At 37.1% G+C, this 18,516-nt stretch overlaps 1 protein-coding gene across 2 annotated transcripts in view; it reads left to right on the top strand.

Moving 5' to 3' along the window:
* uvrag (UV radiation resistance associated gene) overlaps positions 1-18,516 on the top strand; it is a 191,109-nt gene that overhangs the window by 67,710 nt on the left and 104,883 nt on the right. The window contains exon 8 of one of the 2 annotated variants that reach the window (XM_061961810.2): positions 7,819-7,942. In XM_061961810.2, coding sequence (XP_061817794.1) covers positions 7,819-7,942 — 124 coding nt within the window. Of the gene's footprint in view, positions 1-7,815; positions 7,943-18,516 lie in introns of both variants that reach the window. The other variant, XM_061961809.2, reaches the window with a different exon arrangement.

Below are 18,516 nucleotides of genomic sequence, written 5' to 3'. Positions count from 1 at the left end.
TTTGGGGGTGCTTTTCAGCAAAGGGGATAGAAGGACTGCATTGTATTAAGGAGAGGATGAACGGGGCCATGTATTGAGAGATTTTGGCCAAAAACCTCCTTCCCTGAGTCAGAGCATTGAAGATGGGTCGTGGCTGGGTCTTCCAACATTACAATGACCCGAAGCACACAACCAGGATAAACAAGGAGGGGCTCCATACGAAGCATATCAAGGTTCTGGAGTGGCCTAGCCAGTCTCCAGACCTAAATCCAATAGAAAATCTTCGTGTTGCTTGGCGACAGCCCCGAAACCTGACAGATCTAGAGAAGATTTGTGTGTCCCTGTTGCCGTGTGTGCAAACCTTTGACTTCTGTAATTGCATTCTGCACTAAATATTAACACTGATGTTCTCATGTGTGCAAATACTTATGAACCCCAGTAACATACAAATAAATCATAAAAAAATCATACAATGTGATTTCCGGATTTTTCTTTTTAGATTATGTCTCTGACAGTGGAAATACATCTATGATGAACATTTCAGACCTTTCCCTAATTTTTAAGTGGGAGAACTTGCAAAATTGCAGGGTGTGCAAATACTTGTGGACCTCACTGTATATACACATACATACACATGAGGCCAGTAATTGCTGTGATCATCAATAGTGTGCTCAATGGCTTTTTTTTTTACTAAGACGCATTCACTGACTTGTGTGTAAAAGCTCAACAGGATTAAAGAGCTAGAATCACCCTAAAGGGAAATGTAAGTTCACACGTTATAACCAGTTATGGTTTTCTATTGTTTCTTGAGCCTTGATGGCTCAACTGAGAGGTAGGGTAGTAGAAATATTCTGTCTGTCAAACTGATCCCATTGTTTGTTTCCCCTCATGTTGTATCTACAAAGCGAACGTGAAAAGGCATATCTAACATTTTTGGAATTGGCATCCACACACCTGTGAAAACTGAGCTCTGATCCCTGATTTGGCCCTGTGTTTATTGTAAACAAAGACTTCATAAGCATCCCTTTTCTGCTGCTGGTCTGAGTGCCTCAAGGTGTTTCCATCCTCCGGGTTGTCTTTCCTTTCAGAGAAACATTCTTTTACCTGACCTGCCAAAATATGTTAGTTGGTGGACAAATGAACATACAAATGTATATAGGTCTCCACTGTCTTCCCAACTAACACATTTGAATCAGCCCAAAAATTTAATCACTTGTTCCATATCCCAGTTCAGACATTTCATGAAAGTTTTGTGAAAATCTTGAAGTTATTTTGCTGATTGACCGGCCTCCGGCAACAATTAATTAACCTTCTGGTGGATGTAAATATAAACTAATTAAAAAAATAATTGTGAATTAATTGGATTGAACTTAAAAAAGTATTCTTTCAGTTGTCTAATGCACAGCTAAAAATGTGTTTTAGCCTCAATTTGCCAAATGTGTAAATTTATTACCTACAATTATTAATTAATGCTGACACATAGTGATGAGAAAACATTAACTGGGATGTTATCCCCGCTATAATCAAAGGTACACTTTGTATCGATAACACAGTGTCACCATGTCGAGATATCGTGATCGTGAGATTTACTAGCCATACTTCAAATACATTAGATAATGTTGCAGATTTTAAACAAGCATCTGATTCCGACAATCTTCACCCTGGTATAAGTTTTCCAAAAGTTTTTTTTTTTAAATCGATGTTTACATGTGAAAGAATTGTGACAGCACATTGTAAGATACGCATTTTATCAGAAATCGTCATTTGTGTAGACAAAGTCTAAAGGCTTTGTCTGTAAATTCAAGCTGTTGCTTTCCACCACACTTTCCGCTGGCTTTTAATAAGGAACTTTATACGCTTATTAAAGCAGCTGGACACAATAGTTCTGCTGAGCTGCACCACATCATGGAGGCTTCATTCTTTAGGCACAAAGATTCCTTTCAAAATCTTGTCTCTAATATTTCCTGCTTACTGAAACATTCCTTAAAGCCCCTTTTCAGCACTCACATCAGCTAATAAATCACATAATCCTTGTTTTCTACCTTTCTGTAAAAGCCCACCAGCTTGGAGTTAGTGGAGCATTGTGCAGCTCTTCTTTGGCTTTCCCCCTCTTGGCCTTTTGTATGAGTGCAAGTACGAGCATCACTTCTGAGAGAGTCTTAGATCAAAGTGGCGCAGAGCGAGGGCCACCAACCTCAGCGCGTTACCCTTTACCCTGTCACCCACGCTGCCATTCATCTCCTGGGTTACAACATGCTTCCCCCACGCCTGCTGTGTGTTTACTCAGCTGACTTATTACTGTTTGATGTTCAGTAGGAACACCAGCCAGACTGCTGGGTTACTGTCTCTCTGGTGGGTTACATTTGTGTCCAAGCCAGATGTGTTCAACATGGAGAACAGTATTTTATCAACCATTACATATTATATATTGGATCCATACATGAAGTTCTCGCTCTGTGTCCTAGTTTCATTCCTACGACAGACAGCATTGTAACACCAAGGTTCACCATCATACTAGACAAAGCAAAGGAGAGATGGCACATACCCAAACAGTACTGAGAATTAAAGTATAATCAGGAAAAATAAGTGGAAATAAATAAGCCCTGACAAAATATGTTTATCCTTTGTAGCAAGTTCAAAATGACAGGAGTTGATTTTCTTGTTGACTTATCATTATATGACAAAAGTATGTTTTAATGTAGCAGAACCTCCAGATTCGGAGGTTCTGTAACAACTTCTTCCCTCAGGCCATAAAACTCTTGGACGCATCAAAATAATCCCATCAATTCCCCCCAAACACGGATTAACCCGCTCGAATATAAAGACAATATAACATACATCCATAAACGTGGATGCATATGCAATAAGTGCAATATATTTATCTGTACAGTAATCTATTTATTTATATCCTGCACTACAATGAGCTAATGCAACAAAATGTTGTTCTTATCTGTACTGTAAAGTTCAAATTTGAATGACAATAAAAGGAAGTCTAAGTCTAATATTGGTGTATCTTCCACAGTTAGTCTCTTGTGTAGGAACACTTGGCCTTCCCGGTGAAATATGTAAACAAAGGAAAGTGGATAAGACGAAAGCAGTGTGCCACCATTGTTCAATAAAGATGGTGAAAGGGGCAGCGAGCTGAAGCTAGTACCAGTAGAATGGAAAAACAAGTTGACTTTATATGTTTAATTGTATTTCATTATATCCATTAAACCATATCCAATTGTATTTCCAATCTGCAAAGTATGCAAAAATACCGTCTAAACATCACAAAATGCCTCAATTTCAGACGGCCATTTTGAATATTCAGCTCTAAATGTCTTCTGCAATTTTCGTAGATTCGGAGTGGGATGACGTCAGGATGGGAACGCCTCTGCATTTTGACCATATCACATACTTGCCAACCTTGAGACCTCCGAATTCGGGAGATTTGGGGGGGCGTTTGAGGTGGGTGGGCGGGGCCGGGGGGGAGGAGTATATTTATAGCTAGAATTCACTGAAATTCAAGTATTTCTTATATATAAATATATACACGTGTATATATATATATATATATATATATATATATATATATATATATATATATATATATATATATATATATATATATATATAAATAAAATAAATAAAATAAATACTTGACTTTCAGTGAATTCTAGCTATATATATATATATATATATATATATATATATATATATATATAATGTATTTTATTATATATGTGTATATATATACCGTATTTTTCGGACTATAAGTCGCAGTTTTTTTCATAGTTTATGAAAGTTGCATAATGTTGTTTTCCTTCTTTATTATGCATTTTCGGCAGGTGCGACTTATACGCCGAAAAATACGGTATATATATATATATATATATATATATATATATATATATATATATATATATATATAAAAGAAATACTTGAATTTCAGTGTTCATTTATTTACACATATACACACACATAACACTCCTCTACTCATTATTGTATTAGAAAGTGCAATGCTTTGCAGCCAGTAGCACAGCCCTTGAAGGAGCATAGGTATGGGCAGCATCTGTGAAATTTAATTTGCAGGAAAGGAGTGAGTTTAGGGTTGTATTGTCCATCCTCGTTCTATTCTCTGTCACTCGTCATCGCCATGACTGTCTCTTCTTCGTTCTTCTGCTTCATCTCCTTCTTGAAAAGCCGTAGATGTTATAACGTGACTGGGCCAGCACTCTGTTTATATGAAGGAAAATCAGACGTGACGACAGGCTGTTCTCACTCAGGTCCGCACGGACCTGGTGGGGGCGTGCCTTAATTCCGGCTGGAAATCGGGAGAAATTGGAGAGAATGGTTGTCCCGGGAGATTTTCGGGAGAGGCACTGAATTTTGGGAGTCTCCAGGAAAATTCGGGAGTGTTGGCAAGTATGCCATATCAGCAGATCAGTCATACTGGAAATATGCAAACATTAGAAAGAGATGTGCTGCCTATCATTAAAAATCCCCATGTAAGACACGGACATATATGTTTAAATAATAAATAAAAAGTCCGCTAACAATGGAGTCAATAAGAGCTTTCTATTCCGCCCACAAAGCCCTCTAAATAACCATTCAAATCCCGCAAACAATACTCTATTTACATAACGTGACCTGAATAATAACCAAATATTAGCGATATTGTTATTATAAGTGCTAACACAAACAAACTATTTTTAGCGACGCATTGATAACAGAGCGGTAACTAGCTGATGCTGCAGCATTGAGAAGGCCGATGTTCTTCCATTGCTGCTGCTGCTTCGCGTCTTGGCTCATTGAAGTTATTCTAGATTAGAAATCATGCCTCTCATCTGGATATTAGGAGGATTTAGGCGTAAATCTAAAAGTTTTTCATTTGCGACAATCAATTTATACCCGTAGATGGAGACAAAGACACGAAGTGTCTGCAAGCAGCAAATTTTCCTTTTAACCCTTTGTGTTGATTATGAATAATTCCTTATCCAAACAGGAATATATGAACACCCTATCAGTCGTCATCGCAGTGAGAGCAGACATTGTGCAGTAGGCGATTGTTTTATTATGTTTGTAGTTTGTATTTCTTGTTTAACACTTAACAATAGTGCTACATGATGCGTTTCACTTAAGCTGGATCTTTTTAGCACACAGCTTCTAAAACTTGTAGCTCATCCTCCTTACATTCAGGTTAAAAAAAGTATAAGGTTCAGGATCGTATTTTTTCCCCAAATAATTGTTGTTTCTCACAAAGTCTGTATGATTAACATAGTTGTTGATGGGAAAGGGATCTGTTATTCCCACCTCTACGTCACGGATCATGTGGCTGGCTTTCTCACTATATCTTAAAATGGCTCAGGAATTTCTGTGAGATTTATACTATTTTGATCATATCTATTTACTTGCAAATTGTTTGTCTTTTGGTGTTATAAATCCAGATATAGATGATGTGAGCTTCAATATAGAGGCAACTTGTTTTTCCATTCTCTTGGTACTTTAATACAGCAATAAGAATACGAAACTTTACTGAAAACATATTCATTCACACTCTTACTGTTTATTGGAAAATTACTAGGGCTGTGGGAAAAAATCGATTCGAATTTGAATCGCAATTCTCATGTTGTGTGATTCAGAATCGATTCTCATTTTTAAAAATTATATTTTTTTATTTTTTTTTATTTTTTTTCTAAATGAATCAATCCAACAAAACAATACACAGCAATACCATAACAATGCAATCCAATTCCAAAACCAAACCCGACCCAGCAACACTCAGAACTGCAATAAACAGAGCATTTGAGAGGAGACACAAACACGACACAGAACAAACCAAAAGTAGTGAAACAAAAATTAATATTATCAACAACAGTATCAATATTAGTTACAATTTCAACATAGCAGTGATTAAAAATCCCTCATTGACATTATCATTAGACATTTATAAAAATAAAAAAAAGAACAATAGTGTCACAGTGGCTTACACTTGCATCGCATCTCATAAGCTTGACAACACACTGTGTCCAATATTTTCACAAAGATAAAATAAGTCATATTTTTGGTTCATTTAATAGTTAAAACAAATTTACATAATTGCAATCAGTTGCTAAAACATTGTCCTTTACAATTATAAAAGCTTTTTACAAAAATCTACTACTCTGCTTGCATGTCAGCAGAATGGGGTGGATCCTGCTGAAATCCTATGTATTGAATGAATAGAGAATCGTTTTGAATCGGGAAAAAAATCGTTTTTGAATCGAGAATCGTGTTGAATTGAGAAAAAAAACAAAAATGATTTTGAATCGAATCGTGACCCCAAGAATCAATATTGAATCGAATCGTGGGACACCCAAAGATTTACAGCCCTAAAAATTACCCAAACTACTTTTTTGTTTATATGGGACTTATGATCATTCTAATTTATATTTAAAGCACTTTGTTGTGGTCCAGATCAGTGTTTCTTAACCATAGGGCTGTGGGCACCCCCTAGATTGCTGACAATAAATATCTGTTTCTCAGCGCTGGTCCGTATGGGCCACACTGGTACTCAGTTGGTATACACTTTTCCACCATGTGTGGCAGTAATAACAATCTCAAACAAACAGAAGAAGTTTGGAGCAGAAGTCATAGAGAAGTTTAAGTGCAAAAATTATGACTAAAGTGGTGAAGCTGTATTTTTAAGTTTTATTGACAGTTTATTTAAGAAACAAGTATATCATTATTATTTATTGTTTGTTTAGTTAAAATGTATTGTATGTAAATGTATTTGTTTTTACGAGTCCTTTCTTTTGCTGTAAATTGAATTAGTATTTATTTTTACCAACCTCACCTAAGCCTTAATAATCTTCAACACATGGTTTTATATCATTTTAAAAGGTTTATCCTGTTAACCTGTAAGTAGGTTAGATATGAGTATTGAATAAGTTTAAAATCAAGAATAAGATTACTTATTCAGTGTTCATATTCACTAAGTAGGCAAAGGCGCCCCCCTGTAGTGGTAAAGTTGGGCCTCGAGGTCAAAAAGGTTAAGGACCCCTGGTCTAGATAATATGTATTCAATATGCTTTGGTGTAAATCTTTCGTAATTTTTTCTCCACAGTACATCTGATAGTGCTTGGGGTAGCTAAGCTCGGTTCGTAACTTCAGGGTTCCAGGTTCGGTTCCCTCTTCCGCCATCCTTGAGCAAGACACTTTGCCCACATGCTCCCAGTGCCACGCAAATTGGTTTTAAATATAGCCTAAAGATGTAAATAATGCACATAAAATCTCTACAGAAAAATGCGCTATATAAATATTATTCCATCCATCCATCCATCCATTTTCTACCGCTTGTCCCTCTTGGGGTCGCGGAAGGGCTGGAGCCTTTCCTACCTGCACTCGGGTGGAAGGCTGTGTACACTCTGGACAAGTCGCCATCTCATCGCAGGGCCAACACAGATAGACAGACAACATTCACACTCACATTCACACACTAGGGCCAATTTAGTGTTGCCAATCAACCTGTCTCCAGGTGCTATTATTCACTTCACTAATTCACTACATCTGATCATTATACACAATGTTCTAACGTGTTTTAAACTGGTGCTATGAATATCAAATACACTTCTATTTTGATAATACTGCAAGTCATTATCATTTACCGTACAACGATTCCTTGAGGATATGTTCTTTGACACCCAGCCCCTCATTATATGACATAACCTTAAACACGTTAGGCAGTATAGTAAATGAATGTATGGCGTATAAAAAAACACGTATGTCAGTAAACACAGATTGCTGTGACCACATGCCCTACATTTCCTTATGCTACTTCTTCTCTTTTTACTTCTTTTCGTTCGCTTGGAACAGAAGAAGGAGCGGGAGTTTATGCAGCTACGTTTAGCCGTTCTTCGGAGTGAGCTGCAGCGGCAGAGGAAGGCTCTTGGCAGAGAGATAGGATTGCGGCAGAAAGACAGAGCGCTGCTTCAGAAGAAAGGTAAGCTTTACTTTCTGTACGCATTTTCTTTTTACACCCCATCTTTAGTGATATTCAGAATATGTGGGTGCATTAGTGACGGGTTTATGACTGGTGACTAGTGAGGCACTGATGGATATTTTTAACTTTAAACTATCGTGCTCTATTTGATGTTAATACAGAATAAAAAGAAGAAAATAATTCACTTTTCTAAGAAAAAAACTATGTGGTACGTAGGGGTGCACAATAAATGTTGTACAGACATGAGGAATGATGTCATACTGATAATTCGATAACATTAAAAAATACTTTTAATAATAGATTAGAAAAATGAAAAGAAAAGCTCCAATGAGGCGTGCTTACCTGAACTGTGCTGTAGGTGGTTTAGGATGAGCAAATCAAGCGCTCATTTTCTCATTCTCTGCTGTCGTGAACTTTCCCTTCAGCTCATGGAGTTGATCATGTGGGACCTCGTCACGGTTTCAGAGGAATAAATTTTTTGTGTGCTATTCGCACAAAAATGTTCTGCAAACATTCTTCATGGAACAAAAATAACATCTCAGAGCAACACATAAAACCTTATCAGTCACCTGAAAAGACAGCATTGCTACGACAGTGTTTTGAAAGCCTACAAAGACGCCTGTTGCTAAAGAAGCTTCTCTGAAGCCAGCCGCAAGGAGAGGCTTGGATAAACTAAAACTAAATTGAATAAAACAACAACAAAAAATAGATATAAATAAGTTATTGATATCAGTCATGAGAAGCAGAAATCTGTATCTCTATAGAAAAATACACATCTTGCATCCCTAGTCTAATCCCTATCCCTAGTGTCAACAGTCAGTTGATAAAATATGTGCTATCCTGTTTTTTTTATACACCTGAGTCTTGTTTGCAAGTATGCATTTATTTCAGTCTAGGTGTGTTGCTGTAGTCCGGAAGTAGTCCTTGCCATTAAGTTGAATGTGCCAATTTTGTGTTTTGTTGAGTCCTACAAAGTGTTTTGTATTGTATTTATTACATACATATGTTACATACTGATTGTAATATAGTTTTAGTTTTCATGGCCAAAATTTGATATTGAAATATGGTGCTGTTTGAGTTTACGTGAATGGTTACCTGGTCCTATACAAGTAATGAATTCGGTACCCATCCTACATACCATACCATACCCTGCTTCTACAGCTAAGATGTCAGCTCTTTAAATCAAGTTTTTTTTGTGTGTTTTTTAAGAAGAAATAAAACAACATTTTGGTCAAATTAAGCATAATGTCTATAATGATAACTCTAAGAAGGTTTGATGAAGACAACAAAGATATACAAAAACATCAGTTCTAAACAGAGCTTTTGTGCCAAAATCACCCAAAAATGCTCGTTAATTCTCTGTATCTTTAGCCGTCAACACTTTGTTAGCAGCCGAAAGGGCTTCATGCTCTCTGCATCTAAGTCATGGCTTATCCTGACTGAACAGGTGGTTATTAAGAAACAGAGGGGGAAAAAAAACATCTCCTTGTGGTTGGAGGGGGTGTGCCAAGTGTAATTGCTTGTTTGGTTATGCTTATTGTAGTACTAATGACTCAGAAGCCAAAACATCCTGTGCTTTCATTTATTCACTCACATATATTCTCACTAACCCAAACATTTATTGTCCTATGTTTTATTTAGACTGTTAATACGCAATTTTATTTTCCCCAAAATGACATTTCAGATAATCATGACAACTTTTAATTGAGGAATGCACAATATAATTTTGTTCATGCCAATACATATAACTTCTTGTTTCTTAAAACCCATCTTTATTTATACTTTTTTTTTTCTAGTATAAATTATATTATTTTAATTACAAATATAAAATATATGAATATATACTTAATTTAAAAAAATAATAATTTATATTATATATTTATGTAATGTTTTAGTTTTTGTTATTTTTATGTCATAAATTTTTTACATGTTGTTAGTGCACACCTGGAGGTAAGAAAAAACTCAAACAAAAGTTCATTTGACAAAGTACCTGTACATTAGTCCTGACAAAAGGCTCTATTTTCATCGATGGTGAAGGGCTGGTTGTCCATGATGAAATGCAGCAATGCTGGCTCATCAAGCGGCTTGATAAGCTTTGATGTGTTGAACCAAAATGTTGTCATTTCGAAGCAGTGAAGACGTCTATATGTGCTAAGGTGATGTTTATGACCGGTTTACAGCACGGCACGTAGAAGAAAAGGAGCGCTTGACCTTTTTTTTTTCACATTTCTTTAAGTGACCACTCACTACAGCATATCATAGTTACAAATTACACTTAAAACATTAATGACAAATGTATACATTCCCATGCTGATGCAATGCTAATTAAATTAATAAGCCTCAAAACATTGTATTTTTTGAGCAATTAAAAAAACAAACTATAATTTGGCACAAAATCAGTCAGATTGTGTGTCTGTGTGTGATATAATTACAGTGTTCCCTCGAATATCGTGGGTGTGGACCCCACTCACGGTAGGTGAAAGGGAACCGCGAGGTGGTGAGGGAACGTTTTAAGGCGAAATAACCCTTGGTAATGGCCCCCGAGTTCAGTTGAAAACTTGGGAGACAAACATTTTTGCAAATTCCTAAAAACACAAGCATGCTCCTGTTGTATAGAGGAACTTGGACAACTGTAAGCAGATTGACAGATCCTTGCATTGACATTTTAATTGCTAGCAAAACAGAACACTGGGGTCCAAACTTATGATTTACATCACTAAGGCGTTCCTCAAGACAACCCTTTAAGTCCTGTCGTTTTTGGCAGTTATTTTTCGTAATGTGATTTATGTAACTTAGGTTTTGCTGTAGCTTGTTTACTACAGATGCAATCAGTCATTTGTCCAACTTCTTTAATTATACCAGTGGTGTTCCTCAAGGTTCTATTTTAGATCCTCTTTTTCATCATTTGTGCTATTCAACTGGTGGCCTGCGAGTTCAGTTAAAAAAACGTGTGAGAGACTCAAATTTTTGTAACAGATTGTTAAAACACTAGGGGGTTGTCATAGAGATGATCTTTGGATAGGTTTTTTTTGCAGAAGGTCCTTAAAAACAACCCAGCGCTCCTGTAACGCTGACAAAAAATTTACAAAATTAAATTATCCACTTTAACCACTTTAAAGTTCACCGGAATATACAAAATAAGACGTAGAAGTGAAGGGAGAATTACAGCCCTTGATCCTTAGTTTTCTGGAAATGTGGCCCCAAAACAATTTAGGTGAATCCCCCTTGCCCTAGAGAACATCCAGAGTGTGTTATCAATCTTTATTCCTTGGTCACATTTCTCACATAGCTGTTGGGTCCATTAGCAAATAATTGTTTCTCCCAAAAAGCGGGCCTCTCCCTAAACAAATGGACTAAAACCACCCAGTCAAGGTTTGAGACATATGCAAACACCTGCCATGAAGATGAGCTGAGCGTTTGGTAGCCATGTTTCTAGTGAAATAAATAAATAAGAATATTGCAGTGAACTTGCTAATGCCTGATGAATGTGATCCCATTGACGCTGGAAGCGATTGGCATAATAAACAGTGAAATACTTCAACAGTTTATTGACGGCTTTAACAGCTCACTCATTGCCTGCTAATACACTTTAAAGTTAGCGCTTTACTTCTGTAAAATAATGCAGTCCATTGTATACATTGCACACACGTCATACCATAAGGCTGATAAGTGAGAGAATAACTTTTTTCCTTTTCACAGGAAATAATAAACACAGGCTTTTCCCCGCCTCCTTTGTTGGTGTCATACTTCTCTGGTCCAATTTACCTTCTTTTGCTTTAGAAGACAACATAAATAACATCACTGAATGGCGTTTATTATATCTGGTAACAGGAGTTTTTCTGAAGCACGCTCACAGTCAGACTTCCTGGCCAATAAATGTCCATTGTGAGTTTTTTCAAGCATTGGTATGCTGTGGTATTATTACTTCACATGCGGCCTTATATGAAAGCTAAAAGACATTTGGGTTCTTCTCCCAGCAGCTCAGCAGGACACATTTGCCTCTTCCAACAGGCTGTCATCTTGACAGAGGGTAGGGCTTTGAGTCTTAAACTCATTCGGATGCCGTTTGTGTTCGTGTCATTGTTCTTCTTCAAACATTGCGTCAAAGAGTTGCGATTGGTGGAGTTTGTTGGAAACCAACCATCCATTTTTTTATAGTTGTTTTTTACTCAATATAGTCTTAAGGCTTTACATTTTTCTGAGTTAATATGGGTCTTTTAAACATGTTTGTGCTAAAAAAAAAAAAACATTCCAGTTTTTATTATGCCCACTGTTTTTCAATTACTTTTCAATTTGGCTAAATCGACACAGACTTGTACTGCGTCATAAAACGTAAGGCGATACAAGCCTCTTGTGATGTACTGTTATTCTTTTCAGGCACAAATATATCATTAATAGTAGTTAATGACAGTCAAATGAAGTACAACCAAGTACTGTAGAAAAAAGTTACTAGTAAGGGTGCCGTAAATAAATATTTAATTAATTTTTATTACGATTCTGAATTGATTAAAAATATTCAAGAATCAATTTTTAAAAATACGTTTTCAGACCTGTCGTATATCAGCAAATCTTACCATGTAACATGCTTTTGAAAAACTTTTAGATAATAAATATTCTATGAAAAACAATATAATGTAATATAACATAACAACTACAGCAGTTATATGAAATAATGTAATAATAATGTGCAACATTTACCTTGGGGAGTGGACTTCTAGGGTATCTCCTTACAGCTGCTTCTCCGTAAAACACACTGTCTGAATCTTTGTCATATTTTCATAGATACATGTCCACCTTTTTGAATATTATTTTAACATTCTTGGCTGACACTATTGACCGACAGTATTCTGCATCAGTATGGTGCAGATTAGCAGTGCTATGCTCCAACTGCTTTGCTAAATTAGCTTTTTGATGATTTCTTTCTTTAATTAAATAAATATAATTCACCATATATTCCAGTTATATAAGCTGGACCCACTCAATATTAGAAACAAAAACAGACTATAAGCCGCAGATATATACGTTGTAAAATGAGGTATTGACAGAGGAATATTCTGTAAATGTTTATTTACATACCTTAATTGTTTCCAAACTGTTTCTGTAACATGGCAGTAAAACAGCTGATCAAACAAAACAGACATTATCATGGACCCACTAGCTGCGGAAGCTTGCTCTCCAATCAGCTAAACACTCAATAACTCCACAGTGACCTTTTTGGTGAATTTACTGAGGAATTTGTGAAAATGAAATAATGCAAAAAGAATGCCAGTGTAAGTTGATAATACTAACACAGACTCTTGTAAATGTGTTAGCACATTAGCTAATGCTAACAATGCTGGCTTGATTACGTTGCGATAGCATGTACAAATATGCAAGAAAACACTCCTGCAGACATCAAACGAGATGGTTTAGTAAGTATCAATAGTTCAATCAGTATCAATAGTTTAATTGTATTGTAAAACTTTCAAACGCTGCTTGGAGCGATGAAGAATCCTACGAGTACAACGCTATGGCTGGCTAGAAGAGAGAACGGCACTTCGAGGCAAAACAAGGCATTTTTATTTATAGAGCACAATTTGTACACAAGGCAATTCAAAGTGCTTTACAAAAATCTAAAAGAAGTAAAAAATAAAAATATAAAGTCATATTTCAAAATAAAATCATACAATAAAATCATAAAAAAATATAATAAAAATAAAAATTCATCAAATACTGTAGATAGAATTATTTCAGTTGTCATATGCACAATTAAATAGAAGTGTTTTCAGTCTGGCACACGACCGTGAAGAGACTTGTACACAAGCAGAGCAGTTTTGAAGTAATTTTCTGAGCAACAGGAAGCGAGTGCTGTGACCTGAGCACTGTACTTATATGGTCGTATGTCCTGATTCTAGTCAGGGCTTGAGCAGCTGCATTTTGGGTGTACTGCAGCTGCTTTACATCTTGATTAGAGAGCCCAGTGAGAAGGCCATTACAGTAGTCTAACCTGTTGTAGACAAGGACATAAATTAGTCGTTCTAAGTCTGATTTAGACATTTCTCTGGTTTTGGCAGTGTTTTTCAGGTGGTAAAAAGCTGCTGATGTTATTGACTTAATGTGACAGTTTAAAGGTCAACACTGAGTCCATTATTGCCCCTAGATTTCTGACCTGATTAATAGGTTTCAGGGAGAAGGTGACTAATAATAGTTTCTTTTTGCTTCTCTGGGCAACAGACAATGATTTATTTTTTGTCTGAGTATAGCTGTAGAAAATTGTTTTGCATCCACACACTGATCTGTTCGATGCAGTGACAAGTTAAATAAACAAGCTGACGTTCACCTGCCGTCACTGACACATAGATTTAAGTGCCATCTGCGTAATTGTGGTGGGACACATTGAAGCTGCGTATTAGCTGACCTCGTAGCAGCATGTACAAGTTGAACAACAGGGGTCCCAAAATCGAGCCCTGAGTAACCCCACAGGTCATAGCCATTTGGTCAGAGACACTGTGACCAATTTCAACAAAGTATCCTGTGATTGAGATTGAACTTGAACCAGTTGAGAGCAGAACCGGATATTCCCACCCAGTTTTGTAGCCTCTGTATTAAAACAGTATGGTCAACTTTGTCAAAGGCACCGAGCGCTCAGATCCAGCAGAATGGGTGAAAGCAATAAATGGAAGGGCCCTGCACCACCTGCAGTGACCAAACTCGTACAAAAGATGGCACCGTAGCACAAACAATAACACACCTTTTCAGTGTATTTGCTTGTTTTTAAATATATATATATATTTGCATAAATACCGTCAGCAAAGAAAAATCCATAAATTAGCTGCACCGTTTTACATGGTGAGGGCTGAAGTATGAAACAATTAGTGGCATATAGACCGTAATTTACGGTAATTCTTCTCAGCACTGTCCTTCACTCTCAATTTCTCCCTTCTCAGGTTTGGAAAAAAAAAAATTATGCCGATCTCTATCTATTAGCTAATGCTAGCAATTAAGACTGGTTGTTTTGGTTGGGGTTCACTATCACATACACTACGACGCTTGCAACCTGGATTTTTGCTCACAACCTAAAGCATAACAATTGGCCGTGACGCAGCTCGTTTACTGAAAAACTTGATAGCTGAGGTTCCATTGTTTATAGTTTTTGGTGTGGAAATAACAGTGACTTTGACATGGTCCATGGACTAACAGAAGTTGCAAAGTTCAAACCACTCTGTCCAAACCTGCAGTCTGCTTGTTCATTGTGTCCTGGAATCTTGTAATTCTGTGAATCCCTGCCATTTACCTCAGGACCTGAAGTTGTCTAAGTAAGATTTAGTGAGCTTCCGGATTTATTTTTTTGTCACAGTGATCATTTCCACAGCAGAAAGCACAGCCTTTTGCCATTATATAACTGTAAAGTATTTGTTTGTAAAATGTGCTACAGAAATGAAGTGGATTGGATTAATTTCATATATAATTTTAGCTGCTTACTTTTAATACAAATGTTACTTAATGTGCATGATCAACATTTTAGAAGAATAACGAATAAAACTGCATGCGTGCTGCTGTGTTTTATCTGTCAGTACCAGTAAGGGGGTGATAAGATGGAGTGATAGATTAATGCGATAGTGAAGTGCTGGGAATTACATGAAAGCATGAGTGACATACTGTAAGTGGTACAGCCTGCCAGATCTCTGTGTTGTTTGTAGTAGCTGTCAGTAAACCAAAACAATACTTAAAAAGCTCATGACACACACACACACACACACACAACTACTGATTAGTACTGAAACTCAGTTTTGTACAGGGCCGGCAAAATCGGTAGTTATCAGACAGAAAAAACATAACTATTGGTCCAGACTCAGCCACCTGCGACAAGTGCTTAAAGTCGAAAAAAATGGAGCATCCTGACAGAGTCTGACACTCTTTTTAACTTTATTGCCAAATTTAACACATCTTTGATGAATATTTGAGCCAACAAAGTAGTGAATGCTACCAAGTTATTTTTGGATTTGCTAAGAGAAGATGTCAGAGGGCCTACCGCAAATAGTCTGCTAAGAATATTCGATTCAATCTTTTCGCCAATTACCAAAGACAAAGTATTAAACATTTCTGTCCAATAACTGCACAGGGATGGACAAAGCCAAAACATATGTATTAAGTTAGCTGTACACTGTTGACTCCAATCACATAACGATATTCTGTCATACATCAAAGCCAGCCGACCTTGGTATAATAAGTACAATGTATTAGCTTGCATTAAATAAGGCTGTGTCTTGCACAAATAAAAAAACGTATGAACTTTTCTTAAAATCTCTGTGCAGCTCTCCTCGGATAGGGTCACTCCTAAGTCACCCTCCCATAGTTACTTAATTGAATACAGAGACTCAGGGCGTAAATGAAATACATTATTGTAAATATGTGTAATTGATCCTTTTAAAGTCAGAAATGGTGTCAAAAAAGCAGCTAAAATTGTGTCAGTCGGTAAGTTTGGGAAATGTATTACAAACAAAGCTGTGGATCTATAGATATCAAAAAAAGTGTTGATTAGAGAGTGGAAAATTATTACAAAGTTGCTAGAAAGAGACAAAAGTGTTGTCAATGTACACATATTTAATGTTGTTCTTGGAAAGCATGATTAGCAGTGATGGGTGCAAGACTAGAAATAGTCTGTAAACCAAAATAGCGCTCGAACTGAACCCAAATTCTGGATGAGGTTTTTACGATTGGATTTTTCTTAAAAGCAGAAGTAGAAGAGTGAATGGGAGAGTGAACCAGAGCCCTAAAAGACACTGTTTTAGTTGAGTTAGCCCCTTTAATCAGCCATTACGAAGGGGGATCAAATGCTTCATATTACAGCCAATATTTAGGAATTCTAATGTTGTTTTGTGGTGCTAATTCTCCCGACAATTTGTCTTTTTATTCCAAATGAAGTCCTGACAATTTGTCTTTTTATTTCAAATGAAGTCTAAATCTAATTTATGAAAGTAGGGCTGAAGGAGAAAAAGTGGGATACACTGGAACAAATAATCGCAGAAGTATATTCATTTTAACAGAGTTGACATGGGCCACTGTACATAAATTAAGTAAGGACCAGCAATCAACATCTTGCTGGATTCTGGACAACAGTGGAACAAAAATGGTTTTATAAGGCTCCACAAGCGTATGTGTGACCTGGACCACCAATTATGTGAAACTTTGCAAGGCAATTTTAAAGGGAACGTTGTGCAGAGGATATTTTTAGCAACAGTATTTATAGGTTATATTTCACTTTTACCCAAGTTCAATTTGTAACCAGACACATGTCGAAAATCTTGGATAGTACTTAAGGCATCCGGGACAAAGACAGATGTTTGAGACATACAGAAGGAGGCCATCTGCATAGAGACATTCACCTGCACATTTTGTCTACATGTGCCCGTAATAAGCGGATTGGCGCAAATCGCTTTTGCTAGAGGCTCATTGGCAAGAGCAAAAAGTAATGGGCTCAGGGGGAAACCCTGCTGGTGGAACGGTAATTGCAAAACTATTCTGATTTAATATTATTGGTCCTGACCGAGGCCTCAGGAGATGAATATAGGAGTTTAATCCATGAAATAAAACTGTTACCAAAGACGAATCTCTCCAGGACATAAAATAAATAATTCCACTCCACTCGGTCAAATGCCTTTTTCAGCATTCACAGATATCACTGCTTCTTCAGTGTTAAGAATAGGCATTGTATGATGCCTGCTAGATCGATTATGGGGCATCTTCCATTTGAATGTTTTTGTCCACAAAGTTCGCTGCCTTTGTTGAATCATCGAATATGAGTCTGGACGTTGGATAAAGTGATCCGCAACATCGCCGGAAAGAGAAGTCCAAACATCACGTCGGGACATGAATGTAGTAACCTTCTCCAAGCCGCAGCAAAGGCGACTTGCCTTTGAGCCACGGGCGGAATGAAGTCGGCCAAGAAGGTTGGCCATCTTAGGCCTAGCGCATAGGGTCCGGTAGGCACGGTCCATTATGGGCTTGTCACCAAGCCCCTGCACATCTTGCAAGAACTGAGCGGTGAACTCAGTCGTATGGGGGCCCTCACAGCACTCAGGAAGGCCCACCACTCTGACATTATTCCACCTCAAGTGGCCCTCCAGATCGCATTTTTAAAGAGGAGATCCACGGTGGCAGTTGGCTTGTTGATGCTAGTACAAAGTTTGGTTAGCTAGTTATCATTAGCATTAGCATCAAGCTCCAGGTTAGCGATAGTAACGCTATGGGACGAGAGAATGCTCTCAAATGACTTCATAACAGCAGCTATTTCTCCCCTGACAACGGATTAAAAATTGTCGAGGATGTCGCATTTCGTCCATCTTCTAAATGTATGTTCCTAAAAAGGGTCGAGTCAACGAACGACTCCTCCATGATAGTAACATTAATCTGACATTTTTAGAATTGTTCTGTCAGTGAAAGGTTTTCTCTCCCCTGGCCACAGGCTCCGTTGTTCCTTTGTAAAGTGACAGACAGAGGATAGTTATTGTGGGTGTGTCGTCGTTTCAGATTGCATTAGTGTATGCCGTGATAACTTCCTGGAAAATAATTTAAGGCAAAGAGTATAAAAACCC

The sequence above is a fragment of the Nerophis lumbriciformis genome, linkage group LG09 (assembly GCF_033978685.3).
Source record: "Nerophis lumbriciformis linkage group LG09, RoL_Nlum_v2.1, whole genome shotgun sequence".
In the NCBI taxonomy this organism is placed as follows: domain Eukaryota; kingdom Metazoa; phylum Chordata; class Actinopteri; order Syngnathiformes; family Syngnathidae; genus Nerophis; species Nerophis lumbriciformis.
The sequence above is the reverse complement of the archived record's forward strand: the minus strand, read 5'-3'. Positions and strand labels throughout refer to the sequence as shown.